Here is a 12,823-nt window from a genome sequence, read left to right on the forward strand (position 1 = left end):
GTTTCAACAACCAGATTGCGTTTACACCTAGTAAAGATCCGGACACAATGCGAGCCAGACTACCTCCAGATGTGGTCAGGCAGATCCGATCACGATCCGATCACAACGCGTTTACACCTTGCATTAACATGCGTTTTTTATTATCCGGATAACTTATCTGGATACAGATCGCATTTTAATACCAGGTGTAAACGGGGTCATAGTATCTACGGTAAAGATGAGATGTTGTTAATGTCAAGTTTTTATGTCAGTGTCATTATTCTAAAACAAAACTAGATCAAAACGAGATGGAGGAGAGCAACCGAAAGGAAGAGGAGAGAGATGAGAGGGAGACAGAGGAGGAGGACAGAGAGCTGAGGAACTTCGATGAGGATGACATTAGTGATCAGCAGGGCAGCGAGAACCCTGAGGAAGGGACTCTACATCATTTTGACCCTGTGAGAATAAAGAATAAAATAATTAAGGAGGAGAGACTCACAGATGAAGATAGAGCCAGTTTGCTCCAAAATAGATGGACACCACCAGAGCAGCATAGCTATCCCTATCGGACATTTGCCGCAAAACAACAAAAATACAATGTCCAATGAGAGAAAAAGTATGAATGGCTTCACTACTCACCATTTGAGGATTTAGTATATTGTGCTCACTGCCTCAGCTTTAATAAGTTAGGGCTAGGTTAGGGTTAGGGCTCAAACTTTAGTTTTATTACAAAGGGCTTCACTGACTGGAAGAATGCTGTGGGTGAAAAGAGAGGTTTCATCCCAAGACACTGTTTAACAGAAGGACACAGAATAACCACAGAAAGGGCAGAAAACTTCCTTTCTGTTGTCAAAAAAAGAGAAAGGATATTAGTTTAATTATCAGCCAGAAGTATGAAGAAAAGATCATTGCGAATCGTAACAGTCTTCTATCTATTATTGACATAATTGTGTGTCTTGGCCAGCGAAATATAGCATTCCGTGGGAGCTGGGAGGGGGACAGTGAGAATGGAAACTTTAACCACCTCGTTAACTGGAAAGCACAATTTGATGTGGCCTTAAAGCAACACATGCAGACTGCACCCAAAAATGCAATATACCTTTCCCCGCAAATCAGAATGAGCTAATTTAATGAGTGACGCTAATCAAAAGGATAAAGGCAGCCAGGTACTTCACTGCATTAGCTGATGAGTCCTTGGATACAAGTAGGACTGAACAGATGTCCATATCTGTCCATTACGTCGATGAGGAGGAAGAAAACCTAGAGATAAAGAAGGATTTTCTCGGCTTCTGTCCCTTGCCCAAACAAATAACCTCAGCCGTTCTCAATCAGCTGACAAAGTGGGGTCTTCGGACAACTTTCCTGAGGGGTCAGGGCTATGATGGGGACGAGTGGCAAGGAACTGTTCCCCAGGGCAGAGTACACCCATTGTAGGAGCCATGCTCTTAATTTGGTTGTGATGCATGGCTGTTCTGATCTTCCTTTAGTGAGAAACACAATGTCAATTGTAGAAAAGATTGCAGTATTCTTCTCAGCCACAGGGGCCAGGAAAGATGGCCAGTACAAGAGAAGGGCTACCAAGAAAAGCTGGGATCCCATTTATGTCAGACACTAGATGGGGTAGCAGAGCAGACACACTGAGTGCTTATGTAGACCATGGAGGCCGAAGTAACCACCACTTCTGGAAAGGCCAGTACTCTCCGGCATAGTATTGGGACATTTGAGACCATCATTACTGCTGTGATAGCCAAAAGAGTGCTGAGTTATATGCTACATCTAACCAGACAGCGGCAGTCTACCAACTTCATACGAGGAGGCAAGAAATGTACGGCAAGTCATAGCCAACCAAAGAAATGAGCAAGGATTCATGTTTTCAAAAAGCCACAGCATTGGCCAACTCGGTTGATGTGGTCTCAGCAAAGCGTAGAGTGTCTGTAAAACAGAATTACAGATCAAACATATCCACAGAGTCTGTGGAAGACCACTATTGGGATTCGGGTGAAGCTCTACTACCCCTTTTTAGATCACATAATTAGTGAGCTGGATGAGAGGTTCTCTGAAAGTAATGAGCCTGCATTACTAGCAGCTTACCTGGTGCCGAAATCTTTGAAGAAGCTCATAGAAGAAAGAGAGAAAAGAATGGTAAAGTGGTACCATGAAGACCTTCATTACCCAAACACAGTAGAGCAGGAAATACAATGCTGGAGGCATCATAAAGCTGACTCTGAAAACAACACAGATGGCCTTCTTCCCCAACATCCAGTGCATGCTGAAAATCTTCCTTACACTTCCTGTGACAACATGTGAATGTGAAAAATCATTCTCTGCAATGTGAAGGCTCAAAACATGGCTGAGATCTTCCATGTCTAGTGAAAGGCTCACAGGACTGGCGTTGATGCATGTTCATCAAAAAATGAAGCTGGACAAGGAGAGAGTCCTTAGATGGTGGGATGCCTCTGGCCACAGGAGGATACAGCTAGCCTTCAATGGAAAGGTAAGGCATGTTGTATAGAGTGTACTAGTGTCACGTTGTGGGTTTTGTTTTGCTTTGTGTATCACGTGTTTCCTTGTTTGTCATGTGATCCTGCCATGTGTCTTGTCTTTTGTTATGATTTTGCTCAGTGTCCACAGGTGTTTCTTATTTACCACACCCCCTTGTTAGCTTGATTAGCTTGTTTTGTCTGTGTATTTATACCCCTGTGTTTCAGTTGTTGGGTGTCGGTTGTTGTTTAATGTCACTCGGTTCCTGCCTGTTCATCTGTCCTGTTCTGAGGTCCCTGGATTATCTGTTAGTGTAATTAATAAAAGCTTGCGATTGGATTCACTCTCTGTTTCGTTCCTGACCGGATGTGACAGAACAACCGACCTCCAAATGAATCCAGCAGCACAGATTATGTGTCTACGTCAAGGAGATCAGTCCTTAGGGGAGTATATTATGGACTTTATTAAGCTGGCACCTGTCTCATCTTTTGATGAGGTATGCCTGATGGTATTCTTCAGAGGAGGGCTATCCGAGCCACTCTACTCCTTTATGCCACTCCATCACCCTAGCTGTAGTCTGAAGGACTATATCATCCAGGCTGTTTTGCTGAACGATTCTCTGTCCGCCAAGACCGACCTGCCGGAGCTCAGCCCTGCCGAGCCTGCGCTCACCGTCAGCCCTGCCGAGCCTGCGCTCACCGTCAGCCCTGCCGAGCCTGCGCTCACCGTCAGCCCTGCCGAGCCTGCGCTCACCGTCAGCCCTGCCGAGCCTGCGCTCACCGTCAGCCCTGCCGAGCCCGAGCTTTCAACGCTGGTTTCGTCCAGCTCTCCAGAGATTGAATGCTCTTCGCCGCTGGTTCCGTCCAGCTCTCCAGAGATTGAATGCTCTTCGCCGCTGGTTCCGTCCAGCTCTCCAGAGTCTGAATGCTCTTCGCCGCTGGTCCCGTCCAGCTCTCCAGAGATTGAATGCTCTTCACCGCTGGTTCCGTCCAGCTCTCCAGAGACTGAATGCTCTTCACCGCTGGTTCCGTCCAGCTCTCCAGAGACTGTATGCTCTTCACCGCTGGTTCCGTCCAGCTCTCCAGAGATTGAATGCTCTTCGCCGCTGGTTCCGTCCAGCTCTCCAGAGATTGAATGCTCTTCACCGCTGGTTCCGTCCAGCTCTCCAGAGTCTGAATGCTCTTCGCCGCTGGTCCCGTCCAGCTCTCCAGAGATTGAATGCTCTTCACCGCTGGTTCCGTCCAGCTCTCCAGAGACTGAATGCTCTTCACCGCTGGTTCCGTCCAGCTCTCCAGAGACTGTATGCTCTTCACCGCTGGTTCCGTCCAGCTCTCCAGAGACTGTATGCTCTTTACTGCTGGTTCCGTCCAGCCCTCCAGAGACCGTCCAGCCCGTCCAGCCAGAGACCGTCCAGCCCGTCCAGCCAGAGACCGTCCAGCCCGTCCAGCCAGAAACCGTCCAGACCGTCCAGCCAGAGACCGGCCAGACCGTCCAGCCAGAGACCGTCCAGACCGTCCGGCCCGAGACCGTCCAGACCCTCCAGCCCGAGACCGTGCCGACCGTCCAGCCCGAGACCATCCACTCCCCATCTGCCCTTCACCCGGGGACTCAACCCAAATATTTTTTGGGGGGGGGCCCAGTGTCCCAGCCACGGCCGCCTGAAGGGCTCTCACCGCCGTGGCCGCCCGAAGGGCTCTCACCGCCGTGGCCGCCCGAGGAGAATTCACCGCCGTGGCCGCCCGAGGGGTCTTCACCGCCGTGGCCGCCCGAGGGGTCTTCACCGCCGTGGCCGCCCGAGGGGTCTTCACCGCCGTGGCCGCCCGAGGGGTCTTCACCGCCGTGGCCGCCCGAGGGGTCTTCACCGCCGTGGCCGCCCGAGGGGTCTTCACCGCCGTGGCCGCCCGAGGGGTCTTCACCGCCGTGGCCGCCCGAGGGGTCTTCACCGCCCTGGCCGTCGCCTGATCCTGCTCCGCCCTGGCCTTCGCCTGGTCCTGCTCCGCCCTGGCCTTCGCCTGGTCCTGCTCCGCCCTGGCCTTCGCCTGGTCCTGCTCCGCCCTGGCCTTCGCCTGGTCCTGCTCCGCCCTGGCCTTCGCCTGGTCCTGCTCCGCCCTGGCCTTCGCCGGGTCCTGCTCCGCCCTGGCCTTCGCCGGGTCCTGCTCCGCCCTGGCCTTCGCCTGGTCCTGCTCCGCCCTGGCCTTCGCCTGGTCCTGCTCCGCCCTGGCCTTCGCCTGGTCCTGCTCCGCCCTGGCCTTCGCCTGGTCCTGCTCCGCCCTGGCCTTCGCCTGGTCCTGCTCCGCCCTGGCCTTCGCCTGGTCCTGCTCCGCCCTGGCCTTCGCCTGGTCCTGCTCCGCCCTGGCCTTCGCCTGGTCCTGCTCCGCCCTGGCCTTCGCCTGGTCCTGCTCCGCCCTGGCCTTCGCCTGGTCCTGCTCCGCCCTGGCCTTCGCCTGGTCCTGCTCCGCCCTGGCCTTTGCCTGGTCCTGCTCCGCCCTGGCCTTCGCCTGGTCCTGCTCCGCCCTGGCCTTCGCCTGGTCGTCTGCTCCAAGTCTGGTCCTGTTCCCCTGCACAGACTTGGCCCTCCTTCCCTCCCCCAGGACCACCTCCGCGTCACCACCCTCTTGAACTTGTGTTTTGGGTTTTGTTTTGGGTGTTACACTAGGGGCGTCGGGAGCCGCCCATAGGGGGGAGGCTATGTCACGTTGTGGGTTTTGTTTTGCTTTGTGTATCACGTGTTTCCTTGTTTGTCATGTGATCCTGCCATGTGTCTTGTCTTTTGTTATGATTTTGCTCAGTGTCCACAGGTGGTTCTTATTTACCACACCCCCTTGTTAGCTTGATTAGCTTGTTTTGTCTGTGTATTTATACCCCTGTGTTTCAGTTGTTGGGTGTCGGTTGTTGTTTAATGTCACTCGGTTCCTGCCTGTTCATCTGTCCTGTTCTGAGGTCCCTGGATTATCTGTTAGTGTAATTAATAAATGCTTGCGATTGGATTCACTCTCTGTTTCGTTCCTGACCGGATGTGACAACTAGTCATCCAACATTCATTTTATTTATCTTTTTTATTTTGTCATTTCAGTGAGCCAAGGATTGAAGAGTCCACACACACACACACACACACACACACTATAGCAAATAGCCTGTAAATAGTTTGTAACATGTCTGTAAAATGTAAAACATAATATTGAATAAAAAATTATTTCACAAACATCTACATGTCTGTCTTTTTTTAAAGTTTAGGCTAAATGGAGTGTATGAGTTGCATTTGTGGATGTTATTATAGCACAAATCTTTACAGATCTCCCCGGACCTCACTAATTTTCAAACCCTGGTTACGGCCTTGCTTGTAATGCTGCCTGAATCATACACTGTTCGATCATTGGCAGAGGACAATGAACACACACCCTCACCACTGGCTCCTCCTCATCCGCTCGTCACCACGGTGCCAGCTTGGTCTCTTGGTCCATTGGTGTCTCCTGGTCTCCCGTTCCATCAGATTCCTCCTGGCCTCCACATCTCCCGGCTTCACCTCTGTCGCTTAGTCCCCAAAACTCTACCAGGATTTTTTTGGCTGCAAGGCCCAGGTCAGTCCAGAGTTTGTGGTGAGGTAATAAGGCAATATTAAATACATGAAAAAAGTTTTACACATATATACACACACTACTCCAAAACATCTATAAGACTTATCGGCGACATCACAGATGAAGTCATGCAGCCTTCAGATAATTTGTATAAGGATTTCCAATTTCAGACCAAAAGGGAATTTCTAAATAGACATCAAGCATGACCCCTCAGTCTCCATAGAGAAGCAAAACAAACTTTAGTGGGTGAAACATCTGTTTATTCCATTTGCCTCTGGCTGTGTGTGCAGTGTGTTTGAGTGTGTTATGAATGGGGAATGTGTGTGTATTTTGTATATAAAATCTCCTGTTCTCTGGGCTTTTCCTCATTGTATCGTGTCTGTGGTTTCCATTATTTCACAGACATTTGCAAAACACAGCATGCCAATACAGCATGCCACAACACTTAAGAAGGGTTCCAGTCCAGCATTTCTTAAAGGCAAAGCACTTGAAGACAAACAAATAAATAAATGCTAACACTTTAAAATAATCATTAATCTTAGATCTCGATTACTTGCTTTTAGTAGTACTTAGTAAGAAAGACATTTCCCATGTCCCGGAAATTTCTATAAAAGGGATAATCCGTCGTTTTTTCATGTTAAACTATGACGAGTTGATACATATCTCTCTCAGTGCATGCACTTAATCGCTCTGGCGCGCGAGACACTTTGATGGTACTTAACTTAGCCCAGTTCATTCATTAGGATCCAAGCAGAGAAGCGACCAAACATCTCCACGTCCTAAGCATGGGAACTGGAACTTCTAACGTCAGCTGCAGTGATGTTTTACCTGCCTTTTACTTAGAAGGCAGGACATATTTTGCCATATTGCAAGTCAAAGTTTCTCCCATTCATAAGTAATAGGAGTGAACTGTCATTCTATTTCTTTAGTGTTTGCCAAAACCGAAATGTTTTCTCCAAAATAGCTGGATGCTGGAGGAATATATGGAGGGCTTCCTTGAGCTCTACAACGAGGCATGTTGGGATGATGAAACACTCAACCATCTCTTCTGGAGAGGAATATCCTTGGTGCTATTGGGGGAGGATCACTGTCCTTTCACTGAGTTCGCCGACTACACCTTGCAATCCTCCCTCCCTTTAGTTGTTGAGGACAGCAACAACATCTCTGACTCCAAAGCACATGTTTTTTGATAGAAGTGATCTCTCTGCCTTCTCCAGACAGGACTCCCCATCCTGAGCCACAACGCCTGAGCCTGCCACGAATATTGAGCCCAAGCCAACTCCTTGCATGGACCAAGTGCGAGAGCTGCCTACCACAGTGGAGCCAAACCTGCCAACGTATCCGTCCAGGAGCTAGAGCCGGAAGCCATCTCTTTGGCCAGAGCCAGTCGAGGATCGCTAGCTCATCAACATCTTGTCTCCATCATGTTGGCTTTGCGTAGTCTCTTGAATTTCCTAGATGATCCACTCCCACCCTGTCACCTGTCTAACCCATTGTCCTTTTTCACCGATGGGGTCCAGTCCCGAGGGCTCACCTGCTCCGCTGGTGTCGTCCAGCTCCTCAGCTCTGCCCCCACTGCAGCCTCCCACCAGCTCTCCGGCACCGCCTCAGGTCTCCTGTCAAACAGCCAAGCTCTACAATATGGATCCCCTGACTTCATCTCAGCCTGTTCACCCCTTCATCTTCACCAGGTTCCTCCTTTCCTTCCAGTCTCACCCCACTCTACCAGGCAACTATCTTTGCCTCAATCACCCGATGCGGTGGTGTTCCCTTCTGGCCTGTGACTTCACGATTGGTAGTTGTCATCACGCATTTGCAGGGTCTCCACTGTCGCTTGATCCGTCTCCGTTTGTTGGCCCCAGGCTCTGGTCAAGAGACCCATCAGGGCTCCGCCTTGGCCTCCGTCAGTGCCGCTATGGTATTCCCATTGACTGACTCCTCCTGTTTTGTGTCCTACACCTGCCCCTCATCCTCCTCCGACATCTCCTCCCTCCTTCCCTCCCTTTATCATTATCACTGTACTGTTAGGTTTGGTGCCTTAGGTGAACTGTTAGGGTTCTGTCTTGTTTCATTGTGTTATTGCTCATGTGTCTTGGTTTAATGTAACCCTTTTAGTTTAGTCTTCATTGTGCCTTAGTTTACTTTCTGATTACGTTTACCTGTTTCTCATTTGGTTTCTTTGTTTACTTGTCTATACATACTCCCTGTTCTGTTCAGTCCTTTGTCGGTTCTCATTTTTTATACATGAGGTTAGTGTATGTCTCCTCTGTGTATATTCCTGATTCTACTCTCTGAGTTCATTAAAGTTTAAGTTTTCCCGCAACATGCGTACTTTGCTCACTACCACAATGTACGGACCATACAGAGAACCCTCTAGAGCTACAATAATTTTAAAGTATTAGTATCTACTTTGACTTTACTTAAACTTCAAAGCAGCACTTTAACTTAGATGCAACACCCTCAAACATGCACTATCTATCTTGCGGAGTGCACTGAAAATTATTTTTGCAATCAGGTTTGTGCGTGTGACCAAAAAAATATATATTTCTTAATCAGTTATTTTTGTTTTATTTTTTTATCTTAAATATCTGAACATCCTAAAAACAAAATAAATGTGCTTAATTACAAAATTAGAACTCATTGGTAAATTCATTTTTCTTGTTTTATATACAAAGCAGACTACACTTTGTATGATTCAAGAATTGTTTATTTTTATATTTATTTATTAAAACATTGCTAATCAATGTTTTTGTATCATTGAATATAATAGAAATGTGTGTGTGTGTGTGTGTGTGTGTGTGTGTGTGTGTGTGGTTTATGGGACATGTTATGTAACAAAAATGTCCCCACAAAGATGGCAATATCCAAAATCCTTTCCTTTTATGAGGAAAACAGTAAATCATACTAACTGAAGTTTTTTAAAACATGAAAACCCAATGTGTGTATGTGTGTGTGTGTGTGTGTGTGTGTGTGCGTGTGTGTGAGTACGTACTTTTATTCTGTAACAGTAAGTGTTCTAACAGCAGAGCTGATGATTAGTGCAGACTCTTACAAAGCTGGACTCTGAAACCTGAAACCAAGGGAGGGGAGAGAAACAGAGAAAGAAAAATCTCAGAAAGAGAGAGACACAGATAGGAACTTTCACTTTTGAGTATAGAAGATTTAAAGAGACAAAGAAGATGTGCTGAATGTGTAAAGAATGCAAGAGGTTTGGGACAGAGAGAAACTGAGGGGAGTATGCAGAGCGAGAGAGAGAGAGAGAGAGGGAAAATGTGAGTCAAGAGGGAGGGAAGTACAGAGGAGAGGTGATGTAAAAGCAGCTGAGCTCAAAGAGTAAACAGAGCTTCAGACTTCAGCATGTGTTTATCTGTCCCGCTGCACGGCCGCAGCCAGCGGAGCCGTCACAACCCTCTCTCTCTGCCCGGCTTCACCCTCCTCATCATCTTCCTCCTGTTGGCCCCGGGGATGGCTTGGCCTTATGGTAAGTCCATTTAATTGCTTTCAAAGAGTCATGGAGAGTCACACTCTTTTGTTGTCTGAGAGTCAATGTCATGAACTGAACTGTTCCTCTCTATTTATGTGTTTAATTTCTACTCTTTCTCTCTTTTTTATGAGGTACTGTATAGAAACTGTTCCTTGCGATTGAAAACCCTGTTTAATGTTACAGTTATTTGTTGTTTTGCATTCCCTTAATGAATTATATTCTCTTTTGTGATGCTTTAATATCGTCCATCTGATTTAATGTAATGTGAAATTTTAAAAACTGAATGTCAAATTTCAATGTGGTCAAAAGGCACATATTTAAAAGTGAAATTTGTCAACTCATATTAATGAACCCTTAAAAATCTGTGTAAAAGACAAGACAAGATTTTCCTGGATTGATCTTACAGACCCCAAGATGCTATTCACACTGAGACTCTTTCTGCCTCAGATAAAGAGACTCTGTATTCCTATGCTCATCGCCCTTCAGGAACAGATCAGGCAAATAAAATAAAAAAGTAAATTTTCAATGAACTCTTCACATTCACATCCACACTTTGAAAACAAGTAGGTCAATTAAAGGTCATGCCTTACCTCAAGAATACACTGGCGGGACATTTATAGAGTGCTACATTTGCACATAACATTCCCCAGCAGAGGCTAGTTAGGCAACAAAGACATTCATATTGCGCTGTGGTTTCCTCTATGCGTGGGTGAAAGTATACAGAGCTCAGTGGTGGTTATTCGGAGTGAGGGTTTTTTTGTTCCATGGCTGCTAATCCGTTCAGGCCTGTGGCATATCCAACTGCTATCTGAAAATGTGAACACTACCATGTCAAGAAACATTGATATCAATAGATGCTGCAGTCGCACTGCATTAAACTCAATCAGGGATGATTCACTTTGAATTATTACGCTTGCTAAAAGCACAGTTTGTTTGCGAAAACATCATCTCTAATTCCTTAAATTGTGTAGATCAGGGCATATATCTTAAGGAAAGAGTTTCTCAGCCCTGTTGCTTGAGCTCCAGCAATGCACATTTTGTATGTTTCCCTAATCAAACACACCTGATTCAGGTCATCCGGTCACTGGTTAAGATCTTGAATTGCTTTAACAGAAGAATTAGACATTTAGAATAGTCCAGGAACAGTAGGGTGACCATATTTTGATTACCAAAAACCAGGACACTCGGCCCAGCAAACACATGGGCCAACTCAAATGATACATGAAGTTTACTCAAAGATACCTTATTAATTTCAATACATTTAAAATAGGTTATGCCTCCTCTGTATGGATAGAAAATTGTTATATGAAAACAGGACAGTTGGTCACCCTAAGGAACAGGGTTGAGAACCAGTGCAAGGAAAGGAAACCTCTGGGTCGTATTCAGAAAGTTGATAGTTCTCTGACTGCAAGTACTACCCGAGAACTGCCAAAAACAATGCAATTATATATATATATATTTTTTTATTAAGGAAATATGGAGTAATGAAGAAAATGGTTTTTGCAGTGAGGGAAGCAAACCTATTATTTTAATCTTTACTAGAAATTGGACAAGAACCTACTGACGGCTAGACTGACGGCATTACAATTCAATATAGCAATACTTTGAAAGTTATAACTGCATGTGATTCTCTCTGTGAGATAAACTGCTCTTCCTAAACTCTGAAACTCCTGTGGTCTTTTTGATAACACACTGAAACCGCCCACACTACTGTTCCCTGTTTCTCTGAAGAAAACACACACAAACATGAGGTCATCGGGCGATTAGATCAACACACTGGAATATTTACTCTCTTCCATGTCTAATGAGCATAAAAGTGTATTTTGAATTCACTCAACCATGCAGACTAAACTTATCCTGGACGTTTTGTTGTTGTTTTTTCCCTCGTCTGTGTGCGTGTTACAGTTTGTCACGTAAACCCACAAAAATGTTGTTGTTCAGAAAGTTTTTGGGGGAGTCAGGGGTTGTGAAAGATTGTAGTCAGCTGAGCAATGTTTTCATCCAGCTTGATTTATTGGTAAAGAAATGATTGGAAATCATTTCAACACCAAAGCACCTCAAGAAACTACCTTTAAAGACTAAACAGCAACTGTTAATTTCATTATGTTCTCCAAAAGAATTCACATTCATTCCTGAGACATCCCCCTGGAAATACCAAAGAAAACCTGGCAAAGTTGTCTCAAAGCAACACTCCGGCTTTCCACTGAAGGCTTCACGTTTCTGGTTCTCTAGAGGAGAATGAATCCACCATAACACAACAAACAGCTGTTACCATGGAAAATACCACAGCGTCTACAACTGCACTACAGTCTGACATCATGTAGTGTAAAGCAGGAGTGGCCAGCCTGGAGGCTTCTCTCGGTCCCAAATCTTTCTCAAAGCTTCAGTTCCAACCCTGATCCAACATGACCTTCCACATAACCCAGAAAGCCTTGATTGGCTGATTATACTTGTGTTTTATTAGGCTTGGGGTTGAACTCTGCACCATGGTGCTCCAGGAGCAGGGTCGATATAAAGAAAGATCCTCATATAAAGTACTGTAAAAGCAAATACTGTAAATACTAATCTAAAATATTTTAAACAACAAGTCATTTAGTCTTGTTGTAAAGTATTGCCATCTAATTTCCCTTACAAACACCTTTTGATGATGCTTTGCTGAACTAATGTGTGTTTCTGAAGTGTTGGCATCTACAGTATATTTCCTCTAAAAGAAGCGGCAGCTTTTGCTCGCTGGATATTCTGCTACCGACTCGGACAGAAAGGGTCGGCACTAGCAATAGGAAGAGTAGGCAGTTGCCCTATAGCAGAGGTGTCAAGCTCAGTTCCTGAAGGGCCACAGCCCGGCCCGGTTTACCTTTAGCAGTTAGTGGTCTTCAAATGAGCCTGACGGACTTGATTAGCTGGATCATGCCAGTGTAATGAGGGTGAAAGCTAAACTCTGCAGGGCAGTGGTCCTCCAGCTGACCTCCACATTAGGGAGGGCCTCCATTCATATTTGGTAACCCACCAACTAAGACAGGTTCTTTGTACATAAGATTGTCACTCACAGATTAACAGATAAGACAGATTCAATGAGGGTCCCACTCTCTGAGTGCGAGGTGGGGGAAGCGTGCATTAAAAATGACCAAAAACTTTACTGTTTGGATGTACAATTTTTTTTTTTTTAATTTAGATGCATTTCCTAGTCTAATATGATCTCAAAATGGAGCCTTGACAGCATGTAACCTGACATGTGCTAATGTCTCCTTCACTTCCTTGTTGCCAAAAATGTCAAGCATGTGATGTAATATGATAATACTACATT

The 12,823-nt window shown here is 46.0% G+C and overlaps 1 protein-coding gene and 1 pseudogene across 1 annotated transcript in view; both read left to right on the forward strand.

The window, feature by feature from the left end:
• The first annotated feature begins 287 nt into the window (after window positions 1-287).
• Window positions 288-7,225, forward strand: LOC148964937 (52 kDa repressor of the inhibitor of the protein kinase-like; annotated as a pseudogene).
• A 1,926-nt stretch (window positions 7,226-9,151) lies between these two features.
• pamr1b (peptidase domain containing associated with muscle regeneration 1b) overlaps window positions 9,152-12,823 on the forward strand; it is a 37,415-nt gene continuing 33,743 nt past the window's right edge. The window contains exon 1 of the mRNA XM_039670273.2: window positions 9,152-9,516. Within this exon, the coding sequence (XP_039526207.2) occupies window positions 9,393-9,516 (124 nt within the window). The 5' untranslated portion in view covers window positions 9,152-9,392. The remainder of the gene's footprint in view (window positions 9,517-12,823) is intronic.

Source organism: Pimephales promelas, chromosome 25 (assembly GCF_988280905.1).
Source record: "Pimephales promelas chromosome 25, fPimPro1.hap1.1, whole genome shotgun sequence".
Taxonomy (NCBI): domain Eukaryota; kingdom Metazoa; phylum Chordata; class Actinopteri; order Cypriniformes; family Leuciscidae; genus Pimephales; species Pimephales promelas.